Source organism: Catharus ustulatus, chromosome 2 (genome assembly GCF_009819885.2).
Source record: "Catharus ustulatus isolate bCatUst1 chromosome 2, bCatUst1.pri.v2, whole genome shotgun sequence".
NCBI lineage: Eukaryota > Metazoa > Chordata > Aves > Passeriformes > Turdidae > Catharus > Catharus ustulatus.
In genome coordinates, this window is record NC_046222.1 from 73,039,133 (window position 1) to 73,058,216 (window position 19,084).

Below are 19,084 nucleotides of genomic sequence, written 5' to 3' on the forward strand. Positions count from 1 at the left end.
TTGAATTGCATGTGTTAGAGAGGAGGCATATAGCAAAAGAAAAGAAAAAACCCCAAAACAAATTAACAACAGTTTGTTCAAGCTAAAACAGCCTTTGCCATCCTGTAGTCCAGTACTGGGCTTTCCCAATCAGTATAGCTATCCATGGATTACTGTGGTTCCACATAGCTCTCCATGCAACCAGATGAATCAGTTTATATCTGGTAATGAGACATTACCATGTATTCATTTACACAACATGTAAACATGACTGGCTAAGTCCTATCAGGTGTCCCAGAGGTTTATAGTGTGATTAGTCAGGGGAAAGTTGAAAGTGAAGCAAAAAGAGCATTAACAGGCAGAAGAGGAAATGGGCAGGACAAGATGCACGAGTAGAAAGGCCTAACATTCCTTCCCCCACCTCAGAGAGACACACATAAATAGTGAGAGAGTGAGTTCCCCTGCTCACTGGCCACCACTCATTTGCTGCATCTCTCTGGGACATGCATCACCCCTGCAAGATGTGGGCAAAGGTACTGTCTTGTTCCTTAGCACTGTAAGATGCAATTCTTTATTTAAGCTTTCGTATCCTCACTCTGTATGTTGCAGTAGGTGCCCATCACACCAGGGAATATGTGGTTCACCTGCTTTAAACTGCTTGTAGCTGCTTCCTTGGGATAATCTTAATGCTTCACTACAGGTGCAAGTGAGAACTTGCTTGTCATGATGGGTGCAATTCTGGTTACCATTGCTAGAGAAAGAGGAATGCAGTGTGAACAACATAATGAAAATATATGGGCATAGTAGGAGTGAGTACATATTGTAAAGGAGAGAACAGCACAATTTGGTTTGTTTACCTCAGCAAAATGAAGGTCAAAAGGAAATAATACCAGCACTCTGTGTGGATATGTGTAGGGGGAGTAAAAGAAGGGGAAGGAAGAGGGGAAATTAAAGGAGATCATTCCCAAAGGGAAAGAAGATAAATATTCACTCCTGCCAGTATAAAAAAGAAACTGTGTGTATAGACTGGTTGTAAATAATGTGTACCTCTACAGTGGGACATTTCTAATGGTCCAGGAAGGGAAGTTGTAGATTATTTTCTAATACAGATACTACAGCAGCTCAACAGCCAAGAAGCAGGTTGAATTTGCATAATGGAGAAGGAAATAAATATGTATAATTCCCAGTTCAGCAGGATCAAGGAACAAGGAGCCACTGCTTTTCAAAGAGGCAAGATCTTGTCTTGGAGAAAAGCTGGAACTCCAGCTGAGAGTGAATTCAATGGGAGCTGGGAGCTATGAGCAATATGTGCAAGGTAGGGCTGCCAACTCCTGCTTCCTACTGAGCTCCAAGCTCAGCAAGATTTGGGATAGTAAGGCAAGTAAATCTTGCTTTCATGTGTGGTAGTGGGTGCATTGGCTTGAAATGCTACTCTCCCACTGATTTCAATACCAACAAGTAGGTGCCATGGGAAAGACAGAAGTTTTTACTTCTAATTGGGGTGTGTGTATGTGAGTGTGTGAATAGTCATTAGAGACGGAGATGAGATGGGGATGAGATAGAGATGATAATCTTGCATAGTTATAGCACCTGCAGTGCATACCCTCAAGGACTCAGGGAGAAAGCAGAAGAAATACAGGACAGAAAAGGATAATGATGAAAGCATAAATAAAATATAAATAACACAGTGACATTTCTGGGAATAAAAAGAGGAAGAATTCTAACCTTGGATTTGCTGATGTAATTCATGTACGGGAAAGAAATGGCCAGTGTGCTAGACAGTAGCCCAAAACAGAAAAAAAAAAAAAAAAAGAGGAAAGAAAATAGTCTTTACTTTAAATATAGAGAAATATCTTCTTCTTCTTCTTTTCTCTATTTTTTCCCTTCCCAGACAGTTACAGGAAATTTTGCCAAGGTGATTCATGGTCTGAATGCAAATCAGTTGACAGATCAAGTAATTCAGAGAAGTAAGCGAATGATTCTGGATACTCTTGGAGTGGGGCTTCTGGGTACCAGCACCGAGGTCTGCCACAAAGTGGCACAGTACAGCAAGGTAAGCTGTCTGGCATTTGTAACACACCCTAAAGCTTAGCTCTAAGAAAATAATGGAAAAACTTAGACTATGAAAAGGAAATTTTGCCATTATGGCTGGAAAGAAAGAAATTGCGTTCTTCCCACTGGAGACAGTGAAATTTCAGTGCTCAAGTTACTTTTCACTCTGGATGGGAAGAAGTCTCTGTATCAGCCTGTATGCTAAGATCCCTTTCTATAAACACAGTCAATTAAGAACCCCTTCGTTTCTTTCACCTATGATATTTTATTAAAAACATCAGCAAAGTAAGCATCACGTATCACCAGCCTTTCAAATCCAGGAACTGTTAAAGAGCTGGGGAGTTAGCAGTGGGTTAAAACATGATTGTTGCCTGAGGTGCATTAGCCATCCTTCTCCTCTAGTCTTGCTCTCCTCAAAACTGGCAGAGTAATTGACCCTGAAAAGAAGCTTTCCCAACACAGGAGTGCATCAGTGAGGAGGAGTTCAGCCCACTGTTTTATCCTTCAGACCTCTCTGGGTGGACTTGTGCTCCAGAGCTCTGTGTGCCAATTAGTCTTTTCCCACAGAGAATTCCCCTTTCCAAACCATGGTAGGTTTATTCCCTTTTATTTTGTTTGCAGCACTAGAAGGCCATCTATCGTTACTCAGGGTTTTACTGAAATACAGAAAACAAAACCCTTTAATGAGACATCTTCCTCAACAGATGATGACAGTCCTGTCATCGTTTAGGTTGGACTTGATGATCTCAGGGGGTTTTTCCAACCCAGCTGACTCTGTGATTCTGTCGATGGTGGTGTGAAGGGACATCCATGGTCAGAGGTTGTGTGAAGGTACTGAGTGTCCAGGTGGGTGGTGATGGTCTGCCCCCCAGCTCTGTTTGGGTGGAATAGGACATAAGCCAACAGGAAACTGACTTTATTTTCAGACTTTCTGAAAGAACAGTATTTTTCTCATAAAAAAGGAGTAGTTAGATCCCAAGAGGACATGGTCTGCTCTCAGTTGCATCAGAGTTACAATGTGCATTTATCCTCAGATTCAGGACTTTGAATTAATTTATGTCAATTTGTTTCAGATATACTGCTCAGATTTATCCAGTACCATCTGGGGCCACTTGGATTTCCGACTACCTCCTCTGTATGCAGCTTTTGTGAATGGAGTGGCTGTAAGGGATGCTCTTTTATTTGCTCTGAAATCATACAAATTGGTGCCATTCTTGCTCTGTAGAGAACTGAATTGTCCCAAAAATCTTAGCTTATTCTGAAGCCTGCTACAAAACTTTCCTAGACTATTCTCCTAATGTGCTTCAACTTCCATCCAGTGAGATTGAATTTAAGGTATAATATATCTATGATCCAACTCAACAGCATCCCAGGGTACATTTAATGTGGGACCTGGGGCTGCTGTCAAACATCAGAACTCTAAAGCTTGTAACCTGGTAAGCTTGTAGCAGGGATACAACCTTCCTGTAGCTGCTTTAAAAGGCACCCTCTAGCTCTAGCTCATTTCGCTGGGATCTGAATTTCATGCCAACTGGTAAAGTACAGTCACAGGAAAACACAGATGCACATATAGATACACACACACATAATATCACAAGGCAACTTAATCTTCAGTTACAGAGTTTCCAAAAGTCAGTGATACATTTTGGACACACACTTTGTCACTAAAGCAATAACTGACTCCCCAGACATTTGTCTAAATTCAGATTGAGGCTGAAACCATTTGAAATTGAAAGATGGACAAGAGGTGGGGTAGACAAATTTGGCAATTATGCAAAACCAGGGAAGGTGATCAACCAAGGAAAAAGTAATAATAAGCCTATTTAAATTAGTGTGACAACAATATCAGAGGTCCAATTTAACAGCTCATTTCCAATGTAGAGAAAATTACCTTGGAAATGAGATCTGGTACTGCTCAGCTCCTAGCAGCCCTTATAATATTCAGGTCTGGCTGTTAGCATATATATGATCACTTCAGTTTACAACTTGGTCACAGGTCAATTTAAGCACTTACTGAAGACACCAGAAACATGGCTTACAGGGTATTGCCCACAGCTTTCCTTATCCTGCACTGCAGGGCATCTTCCCAGATGGCATCAAAGTTTTTTCAAGGCAGACACTGCATTTCCTTCTTCTATTTGCTTAGAAACAGTCCTCAAAAATCCATAATTACAGTATTACAGGGCAAAACCTGAGTACTGGGGAGCCTGACTACCTTCCTTCCCAGTTTGCTCTGAAGTTAAGACACAGGTAAACAGACGTGAACGTTCAGGTTTTGAGGTGTTACTATGCTATATTAAAAAAAACTGCTGTCCCTGATGCTCCCAGGTCTTTGGGGATTCTCAGAACTTTGCAGGAGGAAGGAATGCGTCTGGTAAGCAGTAAATTACAGACACTGACTGCACTGTTGGGGACAATTTGCTGCCAGATCAGCAGCCATATGCCATGCTGGGAACACCTAAAATCTTCCTGAGCAGCTGGGCTCTGGCCATGGGAATGAGAAGGCACCATTTGGAATACTCTCTTGAGCCAAGCAGCTCATTCAGCATTAAGACTGTAGCTTTATCCTACTCCCAGCAGCTCCAGGGAGTCTGGTTCCTTGTGTGACAGGGCTTGTTTTGGTGTGCTGAAAATTCAGGCTAAAGCCTCGTGTACATTTGCAGGCTTGTGCCTGTTGCACCAGAGAAGTAGCTCTGATGATATAAATTCCATTTAGCAGTATTTAACTGCTACAGTTTTATGGTGCGTATCCTAATGGCAGCATCGGTTGCAGCACTGGGGAACTAAATTCATTGCGTTTATATTTCATTATGTTTTGGGAAAAGTGAAAATTCACTGTTCACATGGTGGACCTAGAAAGCTGCTTTAATTATACCAGTCTAATTAAAGCAGCAAAAGCCAACTGCAGAAAAAAGGAATCACTGTCACGCCGGTTTCAGGCTGGTACAAGTTGAATTAGAATTATTCACCTTTGAGGCAAGATGCAAGTGGCTGCATTGCCACTTCTCAGACAGCCATGTTGGGAGTAAAGGTCTTTAAAAGATTTTTGAAATCTTTGCTTTCTAAGGAAGATCTAGTTCTTGGTATTTTTTATAGCAGTGACAGTAGTTTCATTTGGCTGAGGCAACCTTGCCAAGTCAGAGTTTATTTCTAACATATCAATGCTCCTCTTTCCATTAGGTGCACTCAATGGACTTTGATGACACCTGGCATCCAGCCACACACCCATCCGGGGCTGTGCTCCCTGCACTGATTGCACTCTCAGAGGCCTTTCCTCAGAAGAAAAAGATCTCGGGTCTTGATCTGCTCTTAGCTTTCAATGTGGGCATTGAGGTGCAAGGAAGATTGTTGCACTTCTCCAGAGAAGCCAGGAATATTCCAAAAAGGTACATAGAAATGTTTAAAGTAGAAAGTGAAGGTGGTTTTTAATTAGTGCTATTATACATAATTAATTGTCAGTTAATATACAGGTGGCACACTTAGTTATATTTCCCAAGCTGTTTGTCTGGAAATTTAGGGAAGGCTGATCTTACACATAAATGCACTTGACTCCTAACTCTTTAGCTAATAGATTTCTTTTTGAAAGCATTGACCAATTCACGATGAGGCAATGATCTCCCTTTTTGAAAATTTTGAATTTTTATAGATTTATAATCATATATCAATTTAAATAATAATACATATACCTTTGACTATAAATTTGCTTGGAACTATGAGCAGCACCAATGTTTCAGTTGCTTTCTGGGAAGGATGTACTGCAAGCAGTACTATTCCAGTTCTACTTTTTCCTGGGTAAAAGTGACAACTCTCAGTTAGGACCACACATGAATGCTGAATGCATGTTTCTTGATGGTCCAATCCATTTTCCATGGCAGTGAATTAAAAGCTTTTGTAGATAGTGAATTTGGTGAATTTTTGAAATCTGGTAACAAAGATACTTTTGTTTCCTCAGGTTTCACCCACCAGCTGTGGTTGGTGTAATGGGGAGTGCAGCAGCTTGTGCTAAACTGCTAGCTCTTGACCAGCTGGAATGTAAAAATGCCTTGGCTATTGCTGCCTCCTATGCAGGTGCCCCACTGGCTAATGCAGCAACCCAAATAAAGCCCCTCCATGTTGGGAATGCTGCCAAGCATGGACTGGAAGCAGCTTGCTTAGCTTTACAAGGCCTTCAAGGAAACAAACAGATCTTGGACATGGAATCAGGGATGGGTGCCTTTTATACAGATTACAGCCCACAGAATCTGCCAACCCTGCAGTCCTACCCCTGGCTCTTGGACCAGCAAGATGTGGCCATCAAACGCTTTCCTGCTCATCTTGCGACACACTGGGTGGCTGATGCAGCATCTTCTGTTAGGAGAAAGCTTCTGGATAGCAGTGAGAACTTGTTCCCCCTTGATAAAATTGAGAAAGTCGTTCTCAAAGTCCCTGAGGTCAAATATGTGAACAGACCCAGCCCAGCCTCAGAGCATGAAGCACGACACTCCTTCCAGTTTGTTGCATGCTCTGCTTTGCTGGACGGCAGCATGTCAGTCCAGTCCTTCACCAGTGAGAATGTTCACCGGCCAGCCTTGCGAGCACTCCTCTGCAAAACACAGCTGGAGCACCCTCCTGACAACACCCCCAGCTTTGACAGCCTGTACTGCGAAGTGAGTGTCACGCTTCGGGATGGCAACACCATCAGCGACCGCTGCACTACCTTCTATGGGCACTGGAGGAAACCTCTAAAAAAGGAAGACTTGGAGAAAAAGTTTCAATCCAATGCACTTGGCATCCTGCCCACAGAAGCCATGGAAGGCATTATAGAGACTGTGCACAGCCTGGAAAAAGTAGAGGACTGCTCTGTGTTAAGCACATTTCTATCAGGACAGTCAGCTAGAGCACTACCAGAGAAGCTGCGCTTCCTTTGAATGTTCCAGCCAACAACTACATGCTCTTCACAAAGCCAATGCAAAATTCAGGACAAATTCTTACTTAGTGACTCAAGCACTTTTAAATAAGACTCCTGTAACATAAGAACTATATTCAGTCCAATATTGTGCTTTTTGACAAAGAAAATAATTTGGTGATTACGTGCCCAGCTTAGCCAGGCTGAACAGAAGATCCTCTGCTGGCACAGCCAACTCCAGCTCTCTTTGTACCTCTAGAGGCAGAGCATTCACTGCTTGCACACGGCACAAAAATCTCCCTGCTCTTCTGCCAAAAATCTGTGTTCTGCTTCTCCTAAATAACTCCATACAGGAAATCCAAATTCTGGAATAATATGGAAGTGCTGTGTCTGTGAAAATCATCATGGTTAGAAGTACAGAGAACTAAAGCCTTTATTTATTTTTTTCTGTAGATTTATCTCTACAACCTCCTTGCAGTGGGCACCTGTTAGGTCTGAGCGCTGACATTTGTGCTAAAATAAATACAGCACACGTAGGGAGGGGGAGCACTCAAAACTCTGCAGCGTGTCAGGTGTCACTGCAGCCATTGCTCTTGCACTGAGGCAGCAAAGGCCTGGGCTCAGTCTCGTGATGAGTGCTGAGCAGGACAGCTCCACACTCCTCATCGCAAAGGCTTTATTTCCCAGTTCCACCTGTTGGCTCCTCTGAGGTACAGGTCTGTTCCTGTTTCATTCCCACCCCAGTTCCATGAGACATGGAGCAGGTGATGTCAGTTTAGGTTCCTTCAGGCCCACCAGTGCGGGCTACACTACCCTGGGCAGGAGTGACAGAGACCTGTGACCACCAGAGCACCTCTTATGTGACACAACTCAGTGTCCACAGTGGACCTTGATAATGAATTCTGGGAATTTTTTGTTCCTCCAGAAGTACAAAGCCTGGCCAGATTGAGCTTCTATGATAAGCTGCCAACCCTTTGTTCACATTTGTAAGATGAAAGCATGGGCTCTAACACATATAAAATTGTAAGTCCTCAGGGCACTAAACAATAAATGCAAAAAAAATCACAAAATAAATCTAATTCATTTTACTAAATAAATCTGAAATTACTTCATTTACTAGCACAAAACTTGCGTATTTTCCACATGCAATGCATTCATTTGTGCTGGATCTTGGTTTATAAAGTTGGTTTACCTAGGGGGTCTGTAAAAATTTCAGAAGTCCATTTGTAATACTTGCTTAAAGACTTGCAAAGAGAAAAAAGAAGCCAAATAACCACATTCTTTTATTTTTCCTTTCTGATTAGAAATCAGAATTTAATTACTCACCTGTACTGAAGGTAAACAGACTCATTTACAGCTACTTCACTTGTAATTGCAGCTGGGTAACAGCAAATGTGAATTACTGATAACCATTAATGATGTGATAAAACCCTACTGTGCAGTGTTTTAAAGATTGAATACATTTGGATTCATTAAAAAAAAAAAGACCCCTCCCATTACCTCAATATATGGTTTCTATTTTAAAAGATAAATAAGTAGGTTAAATTCAGCAGTAACAGTCTGATGAATTAAACATTTAAGAACACCCCACTACACCAAACAAACCAGGAACTGTGAAATTTAGCAATTGCATTATTTTATTAATTCAATCAAAGGAAGCTGAATGTTTATGCTTAGCTACACTGATTTCCTTGGAGAAGTCTGTATGCTTCCTAGTCAGGCAAGCTTCAGGACTTCTTGTACCATTGTTCCAATTCCATCAAAGATTTCATGCAGAGGAGCCTTGCACATGAAAGCACAGGTAGTAACTATTTTATTGGCTTTATCCACATGGGATTCGTTTACGTTTTTGCAAATGTGCTTACATCCAAGCTCTGTTATAGCAGATGCTGTTTCAGCATCAGGAAATCTATAAATAAAAATACTTTAATTAACATAAAGCAATGATATAGCCAAAAAATTCTGCACACATAAATTGAGTGAGAGAATTACAATAACAGCTACGTGACTCTCTAGCTGATGATAAGGGAGTTAAAGAGGCTGCTACTATCAGTTTCTCCTATCCCCTATGAACACATCAAGTGATCTAGTACCTTTAAAGCAAGGCCTGAAATGCAGAGACACAATAAGTCAGAAGGTACAATAGTTTTTAACAATCTTTCCATAAGTATGGAAGATGATACCAAGTGCAGCCATCTTTAAAAGCTTGAGAGAAGCCAACTGAATTTGCAACCTTTTCCAACACCTCCTTGTAAGGTGTTCCTCTGAGATCTGTAGAGATTTTGATGTTTTTTCACCCTTCTGAAAAGGAAGCAATCTGTTCTGAAACAGAATACCTCACTATAGATGCTGATAAATTTAATTCAGAAGGTTTTATTGGGAGTTGACAGCTCTTGAAGCAGTACTGATTTCTGCCAGGCCCTGCTCTCATCTCCCTCTCTCCCTCTCCTAAAGTGGTAGCAAACCACTACCACCAGAAAAACTTCATTAAAAATCCCTGAGTTAACAGCTGGACTCAACCATCCTAGAGGACTTTTCCAACCTGAACAATTCTATGATACGACAGATCAGTGTATATCTGGTTGTAACATCACAAGTCACTTGACCTCATGGATTCATTCTCTCTGCCCTGTGTGAGTTCTGTGCCTACTACTATTATTCTAGTGAAAACTGTCACTAATTTTTCTTAAAGTAACTAATTTCCCCCAGGTTTACTGGTACCAAAGGGACTTTTACACAGAAGCCTGTCCATTCCCTAATCTTAATTTCCATATAAAATCATCTCCATCCATTTTCCTTCTTACCTTCCATCTACATTTTTTATCTTGACCGACTGTAACTTCACAACCAGGAAAGACTTTGCTGCCAGAACTGGTGATATACAGCACAAACCAATGGGCTTCTTAGCACTGTGGAAGGCTTGGAGTGTGGCGTTCACGTGCTCATTGACAGTACAGTTCTTGCCATCTACAGCCCAGGAACACAGATTCTTTGCTACACCAAAACCACCTAAAAAAAAAAAACAAACAAAACTAAAACCAAAAAGCTCAAATATACGGCACTGCTAAAAGCTATGAAATTCGATACCAAACAGAAGCTCTTTTTTTACAACATAATCTTGGTATCCCTGGGATTCTTTAGTAACCATATTGAAAGCCTCACAATGTCACTGTAACCTGTAAACTATGGCTTTACAATGTTAAAAGTTTAACTGCACACTTTTTTATACCACGTAGGTTACATATAAGCCAGAAAGCTTAACCTTGTTTCAAAAAGCAACAAATAAACAAACAGGAAACCTCACATTCATTTGCTAGTCACTGGAACAGCTGCACCATCTCCTCAGTAAGGAAGAAGGATCAGAAGACCAATACTAGTTAAAAGCAAAAATATGAATTCATGAGAGTAATGCAAACAGTGATTTGACCCTCTACAGTAATGAACTCTCAGTTTTACTTTGATGCTTAAGCAATTACAGAAGAGCTTTTCTTCCCTAGAACTACTTTTCAACTTTTAAAAAAAGACATTAACACAATAAAAAAATACTGGGGACTTTACATAAAACTGACATTATAACATATGGCATTCTGAGACAAAAATACCCTTGTAAATGATAACATAATTTCCTTTTTAAAATAGTGCCAATTTGTCTTTCTGCAACTTAGTTTTAACAATCCTTTAAGGTGCATTTAATCTTCATTTAATTGCACAAGCAGATTGTATTTTACAACTCCTTTGTCTTCTGGATTTATAACTATCAGAATAATCAAAGTAAGGTTATTCCATACGGAATGTGCCCAGCATCAACTTTTCTCCAATATGAATAAGGAAATTTCCACAAGTACTTCAACAGACAGCATCAAGAAGCTTTGCATTTTTAATATTTTTCCTCTCCCAGTTTGCTCACTTTCAAGTGTTATCTGAAATCTCTGAGGCAAGATTTTAATTTTCAAACTTAATAGGGTTTATTTCCCTCTAACAGTTATTACAGCAACCCCCTGAGCCTGGGTTATAACAGCATGAAATTAATGTGGAGAACATCTGTGAGCCTCTACTCCCTCCTGATCAGCCCTGACATCAACCACTCACAGTGCAGGCAGAATTGTTTCTCTGTGTTATACACACACTCCCTCTGCTGGCCTTACAACACCGTGAAAACTTCAAAATTAACACTTAGGCCCAATTATGAAGGCAGTATTTAACAGCACTATGAATACTCTGGAAAGAGATCTTCAGCAAGTCAAGATTTCCTCGTGATGCTCTGGCTTCTTAATTTCTAAAAGTGATTACAATTACTTCCTTCTGGAATGCAATTCTGTGGTCTCTAAATAAAAAATATCCATAAACACATTTTGTACAACTTCATCAGCAGCTGAGTGGATACATAATTAAAACAGAATGTAATCCCATCTGATATGGAACATAATCTATTTGGCAACCTGCTATTCTGCCAACATTTTTAGAGGCCCTGAAATTAAGGCACTGCCATGTAAACCGAGTTCTGCCCAGTTTTTGTACTCTGGTCAGGGTTCTTGTCCACATATAAGTAGTGAAGTTTTCACAACCTTTAGTAAGAAGGAATGGTGGGATGCATAACTAAATACCAAAAGAACACTCTAGCATTTTAACTTAGTGAACTATGAATCAATAAATATATTGAGTCAAAAAGTCACAAATAATTTTCTTTTGAAAGATGAGCTCAGCTGGTCAGAGCGTGGTGCTAATAACGCCAAGGCTGTGGGCTCAGCCCCTGGCCATTCACTTAAGAACTGGACTCAATGATCCTTGTGGGCCTTCCAAGACAGAATATTCTGTGATTTTGTGATACGTACCAGGGAAAATGACAGCATCAAATTCACTAGCTTTCAATTCAGCCAAATCCTGAATGTTTCCCCTTGCCAACCTGGCACTTTCAACTAACACATTTCTCTTCTCTTCTGCTGGACTTCCTTTTAGGTGATTGACTACATCCCTTTGCTCAATATTGGGGGCAAATATCTTCACCTAGGAAGAGAGATAAAGCAAATAAATAAAACTCATAAATATTTGTCACAATAAAGACTACTTAATGAAAACAGGTTTTGTCCCTGAAGCCTCTTATCTAAATTAAGCAAATTCCACAGGATGAATCTAGCACATTAAATATCTAAAGCAACATATGATATATTAGGATGGGTAAACACAGCCATTCTTCCATCCTATTCCTGCAGCATTTTGACAGGAGAGTATTTTTATGCCAACATTAAGCCTACTGATTTTAGAACGGCAGATAAGCCCAAGGACAAACAGGACACCACAATTTATGCCAGCAGCCCAACAGGACACACAGCTGACTTGGAAGAAAGGTTGCTCTTAGCTGTTATGGGATGAAAGTGCTAAAAAAGTTTGACATAAAAAAGTTAAAGATGCGAACTGTCCAAGCACTTTCAGAGGAAACATTAGAGTTACCAGCTGTCCTAAAACACCTGCAGCAGAAAGGAAGAACAAAATACAGGAGAACCAATTTGATTAGACACAAAGACAGAATACTGCATCAAAATAAAAAGATCTGCAACAGACATACCACAGGGGCTGTTTTTCTGTGTCTGTTTTGAAGCTTCCTTTGCAAACTTCTCAGAGATGACAATTTTGTGCTAAATGAGGGTGTTGTTGTTACCATCAGACACCTGAATGTGGCTACACACAGTGACCAGCTTCTGCCAGCTGAAGCCACAGATGGGACAAAAGCACACCACTACGTCCTGGCCCAGGCTACTCTGACAAGTCCCAGTTTACCAAAAATAGCGAGCAGAAAACAAGCAGGTGAACCCCAGTGAGGGCTACAAAAGTAATCGGTAGTAAAATAAAGAATTTTAACCCATCCTCAGCTCCCTGTGGTCAGAGGAGAAGGGACAGGTCTGCAGCTTCTCCTTGCTCCTGGGTTCACAGGATCACAGAATTGTTAGGGCTGGAAGGACTTCTGGAGATCACTCAGTCCAACCCCCCAATCAGGTAGGGTTACCTAGAACAGGCTACACGAGAATGCATCCAGGTGGGTTTTGGAAATCTCCACAGACAGAGACTCCAGAACCTCCCTGGGCAGCCTGTTCCCATGCTCTGCCACCCTCAATGTAAAGAAGTTCTTCATCATGTTGAGATGAAACCCCTTGAGGTTTAGTTTATGACTATTGCTCCTCATCCTGTTCACTGGGCATCACTAAAGAGTCTGGCACTGTTGCCCACAAAATTGAATTCATTACCTAGGGTGTGACAAGCAAATACTGTCAAGACAGACATTGGTTATTTATTTCAGAGTCGTGCAAGCCTGAGTGTTCGGTGGTATTCCACAAATCACGCACACCCACTGGACTTTTTTGGCATTGTCTGTACACAGAAATTCAGAGCAACCCTCCAAGTGCAGCCCCGCTATTAGGATTGCCTCGTCATTTCCATGCAAGTTTTGTAACTCCAGTAAACTTCTACACACGCTCAGGGGAACGGTCTTTATCTGGGAAGGGGTCTCTTCGACCTGCAGGCATGACTTTTAGCATAATAATCTAATTGTATTAATGAGACCCTCCTTCAGTCTTGTGTCCAGCTGCCTGTGCGATGTCAGCTCCCGTCAGGAGGCAGGGCGGGGATGAATAAAACAGGGGAGGGGGAAACATGAAGAGATTGATTATGGCTGAAGAGGCTTTAGAGAGTACAGGGGCGGCGCAGGGAACAGCGCAAGCCGGGACGGGCTCGATCCCACAGAGAGGGAGACTCCCGGCTGCTGTGTGGCGCAGCGCACGCTGGGCCGCACACACAGACAGACACACGGACACACATATATAAACATACACACAGCCCCACGGCCCGCCGCCCCCGCTACCTCCGCGCCGCCGCGGCTCAGGTGCACCAGCGCCGCCGACGCCTCGTGAATCTCGCTGCCATCGAAGACGCCACAGCCGGCGAGCACCAGCGCCACCCGCTTGCCCATGGCAGCCGCCCCTCAGGCCGGGAAGGAGTTGCGCCAGGCGGCGAGCCGGGCCTGCCAGCACCGTCCCTGCTGCTGCTGCTCGGCTCCTCCTCCCGCCACGCCTGCGCCGCCGGACCCGCCGCCGTCTCCGTCTTCCCCTCCGGTATGGGCGGGCGGAAATGAACGAGAGGATGTGGAAGGCGAATGACAAGTGCCTCTAGTTTTAAACAAAACAGGCTCAAGCACAGTTTCGGCCCCAGGCCCGGCCAGTCACAAAGTCGCCGCGGCTCGCAGACCCTCTGGGAGGTACCAGTGAGGTTTTTGTTCGGTGGGTTTGTTCTGCGCGTAGGGCTGTAATTGTGTAATGAAAATCGGCTTCCAAATTGCTTTGAAAGCAAAATAAAAAGTGGAGTTTGGTAAGAGGCCTGCGGTACTGCTGGGTCCCGATGTTGTTTGTTTCAGTGATGCCTGGCTCATCAGCCCCAGCTAGTCCTTTTTTTCTCCCTTAATCTCAGGCCGGGTTTCAAGGAGCTGCTTCACTTTATCAGGAAAAACAGAAGCATTTTAGCAAACCAGCCTTTCTTCCTTGACCTCCTCCCAGCTTAGTCCCTTAGGGCGTTGCTTTAGTGAACCAAAAGGCAAAGAATGCATCCCATGTCTCCTCCTTAGGACTGTGCACACTAATGCCACACCAGGGATCAACTGTATCGAATTTTAGTAAGGTCTCTCGGCTCTTGGTCCTTCATTTTACATCAGCTACCTCTCTTATAATAAGAAGAAGCTTGTGTTTAATGATGAAAACTTATTCTTTTACTGGACCAGAGGACTGAAAAACTGGATCTTATAGAAAAATTAGTGTCTTCCAAAAATTTGGAGTACGGGTTTTCTGCAGAGGACTTGAGAGTGAGTAGACTGGGCAGAACAAAAATGACATTTGAAAGCGGCATCTTTTCCTGCAGCAAAATGCATTCAGTTGAATACTGATTGGCTGGGAGTCTGTGTGGCATGACAGACAGGGAGATTCTGGAACAGGATAGGGAAATTCTGTGCTGAAGGGCAGACTCCAGTCTTCTGGGCAGTGTTTACTCCAAACAGGTAGAGGGCTTCAGCTCAGTCTACACCACACTCTGCCTCTTAGGGTTGAGCAGGACTACAGCATAGCTCCACTGAGAGTCTGTAGAGCTGGAATCCTACTGGAATCATCTTTATGCTTGAGAGCTAGGAGAAAGCTTCTGCCTGGAAGGAGGTTAAGCTCAGTGCATGTTTGGAGAAAGGAGTGTAGTCCCAAATTCTTCTGTGTGTTAGAGCCAGGGTTAACATTAGAGTTAGGGAAGTGAGCACCTTCAGAACTGCAATTCCCTGCTCCTTTCTGACCTGACTTACTGGCTAGTCTTTCTGGATGGATCCTGGACTGAATTGTCAGTAACCTTATCTCCAGTCTTGTTTCTGGCCCTGTCTCTTAGATGGACCTCAGATTCTCATTATAGGTGGTCCTTTTTCCTGGATGGACCCTAGACTTAATTGGGATATGATAATCCTATCGCACTTCAGGTTCTCTGTGTCATATCCCTGTGCCAGCTCTGTTCCCTGATCCAGTCCCAACTTGCTCATTCTACATCCCTGCCCTGACTGTATGATCTTGTCATGGCCCTCTGTGTCTTAGGTCCATATTTTCATCCCAGCTTATGACATGCTTTGCCCTAGCTCTCTGTGACCCCAAAGTAACCCTAAGAGGACTCTTCTCTATTCTGGAGTACAAGGAGTATGACTCTAAAGCCAGATATTTGCAAGGTGAGAGGCCACACCTTGATGGGAGAAGAAGCTATGGCCAAGACCCTTGGTGCACTAGCAGCCCTATAATTACCCTGGCCAGCCTTAGCCGTGGCCTCCACCCACACGCCCTCCAGCCACAAATCCATGGGCACTTAGGCCTGGGTATCCAAACATCACCTGAGCTGTGCTGCAGGTGTTTCCTGTTGTCCTGATGTATAGGTCGTTCTTGCATATCCTGTGAATTGACCTGGTATCAGTAGTGTAATCCCAGCCTCTACCCTGCTGTATCTGGGGCTGCTGCTGGATCCAGCCACTACTATGTGCCTGTTCCCTTTTAGAAACTGAATAGCAGTGATGTTGCACCAAGAGTCCGATCACTAGAAAAATCCATGGTGATGAGGCAAATGCAAGGTTATGCTGGAATGACCAATGCATGGATTGGGTCTGCATGGATACGGTAAACAGCTGGGTTCAAGTGTGGCTGCAGTGTAACTCAGGTGGGAGGCAGGAGCTTTGGCATAAAAGCAGCTCATCAGGAAAGAAGCAGGAAGCCCCTTCTGAGATGTCTCAGTGGAGCAGAAGCAGTTTCTGGCTTCACAAGTTTTTATCAGATCTTGAGCAACCAGCTGCACACCCTGAAGGGAAGAGAGCAGGTACTGTCCCCTTCGGACTGCAGGGGGTTCAATTACAGCTTTGTCGTAGACCCCAGCCTTTTTCCTGCTGCCCAGGATTTGAAAAGATGTTTTCTCTAGTGGAAATCCTGCTTTGAAGTGCCTTTGTTGCCTGACAACAGCTGTTAGCTTAAATTTAACTCGGACAGCTCTTTGTATTTCACAGGCACCCAGCTGACTCATCATTTCACTTATCCCTACCCTGCAGCAAATCCCAGAGGGTTCATCTCAGTTTAAAACTCATTATGGACTTCCTCTGCATCCTTATCCTAACCCTCATCCTATCGCTCAGGCTTCAGCAGACCCCCCTTAGAATTCCATCTTGGAAAGAAATAATTTCTGTTACCTGCCCCCTAAACTGGCAGACAAAGGAGGAGCTGCCCTGCAATCCCAAATGTTTACTGAACTGCACATCTGTCCTGAGCACAGCTGTTATCCTATCTGTCAGGGCTGAGGTCCTGAGGGGAACTCTTAGCAGTGTCTTACAAAGATAGCCCACTCATTCCCTCCTCCTGTAAAAAAAGACATGGCTTTCTCCTAGCCCAACTCACAGTTCAGGTGGCATCTTAGGCTATGTAGCAAAGAGTAGGTGCACAGGAGCCCTGTTTCTGGCTCTTAAAATTCCTTTCTTACCCCTCAAAGGCAGAGATTGTGCCTGACTGATAAACTTGAGTCTTTCAGAGCAGCTTCAGTGTGACTTCAGGTAATGTTTGTATTTCTCAATATCCAGCTGACTCAATAGCTAACATATGCCAGTGTGAGTGGGGAAAAAACCCCTGTGATCAGTAAAGCTGCCAGATGTGTAGCTTTATCTGCTGTAATCCATATATATAACTGTGACTTTCCTTCTGAATGGCACATTGCCAGCGTATGCATGGGTTGGGAGATGTGCAGCTGTGGTGTAAGCACCATCCAGAGCAGCCCACTTTTGTGAGACTGGGGGCTGTTACTTCAGGTGCAACAGCCTCTCTGCTGTGACTTACAGTGTGATGACTCAAGTGCATGTTCAAAGCCAAACTATCTGTTCAAACCCATGACTTCTGACTGAAGCAGCAGGATTTGTTTTCCTTTTTCTCTCAGTCCCTTCCATCCTGTTCATATCAAGGGTAAAGATGGATAAGGTACTGATTCATAATGGGAAACCACCATCAAGAGTCTTTGTTGTTTCAGGAAAATGTTGTTTTCACTAACCAAAGAAAAAAATACTCTGGGAAATAAGAAAAATTTAGGAATTCTGTCAGGTCTCAGTTATTTCCTCAGAGCCTGTTACTGGACAAAGATGCAGATCAGCTGTGTGGTTTATAATGGGGAATTCGACATGTTTCTGCATAATAAACTAGACAATGTCTTTTTTAGCTCATAAATGTATTAGTGGTTTATTTTCTATGTTCACAACATGACTTAGGTTGCATGAGAAAAAAACCAAAAAAGGTACCTTGCTGCAAAAGTTTCCTGTGGGATGTAATGAAGTGAGATATAAAAATGCTATCTAGAAAAAAAACAAAAAACCCAACAACAACCCCTTCAGCATCTACATAGTGGAGATTTAATAATCCACACTACAAACATATGCTGAGCCAGGACTAAGAACCTGTTCATACCACATTTCTAGTTTGGCTAGCGAGCAGTTATGGCACTTTCATTATGCCATTTCACTTCCTTTCATCCTGGTTTCAAAGAAGGGATAAATTAGCCTTCCTTAATTACATAAAGCACTTGCAGAGTTACACATCCAAATCTCTAACACTAGGAATTATGGCTATACTCCAAACTAACACATATCTTTTTGAACAGATTAAAGAACTATACTCAAGCTATGAAACACGTGTGATTACCGGCGCACTTTATTTTCTAACAAATAAACCCAGAGATTTTATAAACCAGACACAATTAACATGCATGAGATAAAAATGAGATATGGAAGTATTATTATGTATTGGTTGTGTAAGCATGCATCAAATTAATGTATAGTGTTGAATGGCATGGATTTTAAAAATAAACACAATAGAATCAGACAGCAAGGAAGTGAGATAAATAAATGTTGCTGAAATTAAAGGTTTTAAGATATTCTGAATATCTGTAGTACCCTCAGCATTACTGAAACTGATATTCAGAAGGCCATCCTGAATTTTTATGAAGGATGCAGGGTTTTCCACCTGCAGTTTTGTTTGAGTATATAGCCTAGCATAGTGCTGACTAGAGAACTGATTGTTCTGTAGGGGCTCACATGAAATGAGCAGGGATATTTTTCTGGCTCCTGACAGTCAAAAGTCCACAGCAGAGTTATTATTTACCCAGTAACTAGCATACACCAGTGTTTTCACTCTGGATGTCAACTACTAAACTTAGCCTCCTGGACTCTGACACAAGCATAGCCAGTTTTGAACTCTACAGAGCTGGAAATAGCTGTGTTTTCTGCAGGGATACTGCTGGCAAACCTGTTTTCACAGTTTCTATTAGTTCATCTGCAAGATAGTTCTCACCATTATCATAAGGATAATGAATAAACTGCTATATTCCTGTAATGTAATGTGTTACGATTTGAAGAAGTGTTCTGAAATGGGTGATGGATATACAGACTTAGCTTGAAGCCCTGAAAAGATTCAGACAAGAATTCTGGGCAGTCTGAAGAGGCTCAGGATTACAGGGTTCATCACAGCAAAAGCCTCTCTGCCATTTGGTGAGGCCTCACATCATCATCCTGGGGCCAGACACAGAGATCACTCCTTCAGTAGGTTCTGGGTGTGAGGATGGGCATTTGATGTGACTTTTACAGAATCACAG

General features: G+C 42.5%; 2 protein-coding genes across 2 annotated transcripts; one reads left to right on the plus strand and one right to left on the minus strand.

The window, feature by feature from the left end:
- The first annotated feature begins 500 nt into the window (after window positions 1–500).
- On the plus strand, window positions 501–7,948 carry ACOD1 (aconitate decarboxylase 1). The gene is made up of 5 exons (XM_033051718.1): window positions 501–512; window positions 1,871–2,032; window positions 3,105–3,194; window positions 5,212–5,417; window positions 5,984–7,948. The coding sequence occupies exons 1-5, from the start codon at window positions 501–503 to the stop codon at window positions 6,936–6,938; spliced, it is 1,425 nt and encodes a 474-aa protein (XP_032907609.1). The 3' UTR covers window positions 6,939–7,948.
- A 582-nt stretch (window positions 7,949–8,530) lies between these two features.
- Window positions 8,531–13,965, minus strand: LOC116992671 (glutamine amidotransferase-like class 1 domain-containing protein 3A, mitochondrial). The gene is made up of 4 exons (XM_033052513.2): window positions 13,770–13,965; window positions 11,749–11,920; window positions 9,721–9,925; window positions 8,531–8,825 (listed from the first exon to the last, which is right to left on the minus strand). Exons 1-4 carry the CDS (start codon window positions 13,875–13,877, stop codon window positions 8,633–8,635), a joined length of 678 nt encoding a protein of 225 aa, XP_032908404.1. The 5' UTR covers window positions 13,878–13,965; the 3' UTR covers window positions 8,531–8,632.
- Window positions 13,966–19,084: the final 5,119 nt, after the last annotated feature.

What these genes read in the sequence shown, in the direction of transcription:
- LOC116992671 (XM_033052513.2), bottom strand. Translation starts at nt 13,877, where the DNA reads ATGGGCAAGCGGGTGGCGCTGGTGCTCGCCGGCTGTGGCGTCTTCGAT. An exon ending in TGAGCCGCGGCGGCGCGGAG is followed by an intron (nt 11,921 to 13,769) that starts GTAGCGGGGGCG and finishes CTCTCTTCCTAG; the next exon opens with GTGAAGATATTTGCCCCCAA. An exon ending in TGATGCTGTCATTTTCCCTG is followed by an intron (nt 9,926 to 11,748) that starts GTACGTATCACA and finishes TTTTTTTTTTAG; the next exon opens with GTGGTTTTGGTGTAGCAAAG.
- ACOD1 (XM_033051718.1), top strand. An exon ending in AAGTGGCACAGTACAGCAAG is followed by an intron (nt 2,033 to 3,104) that starts GTAAGCTGTCTG and finishes AATTTGTTTCAG; the next exon opens with ATATACTGCTCAGATTTATC. An exon ending in GCCAGGAATATTCCAAAAAG is followed by an intron (nt 5,418 to 5,983) that starts GTACATAGAAAT and finishes TTGTTTCCTCAG; the next exon opens with GTTTCACCCACCAGCTGTGG.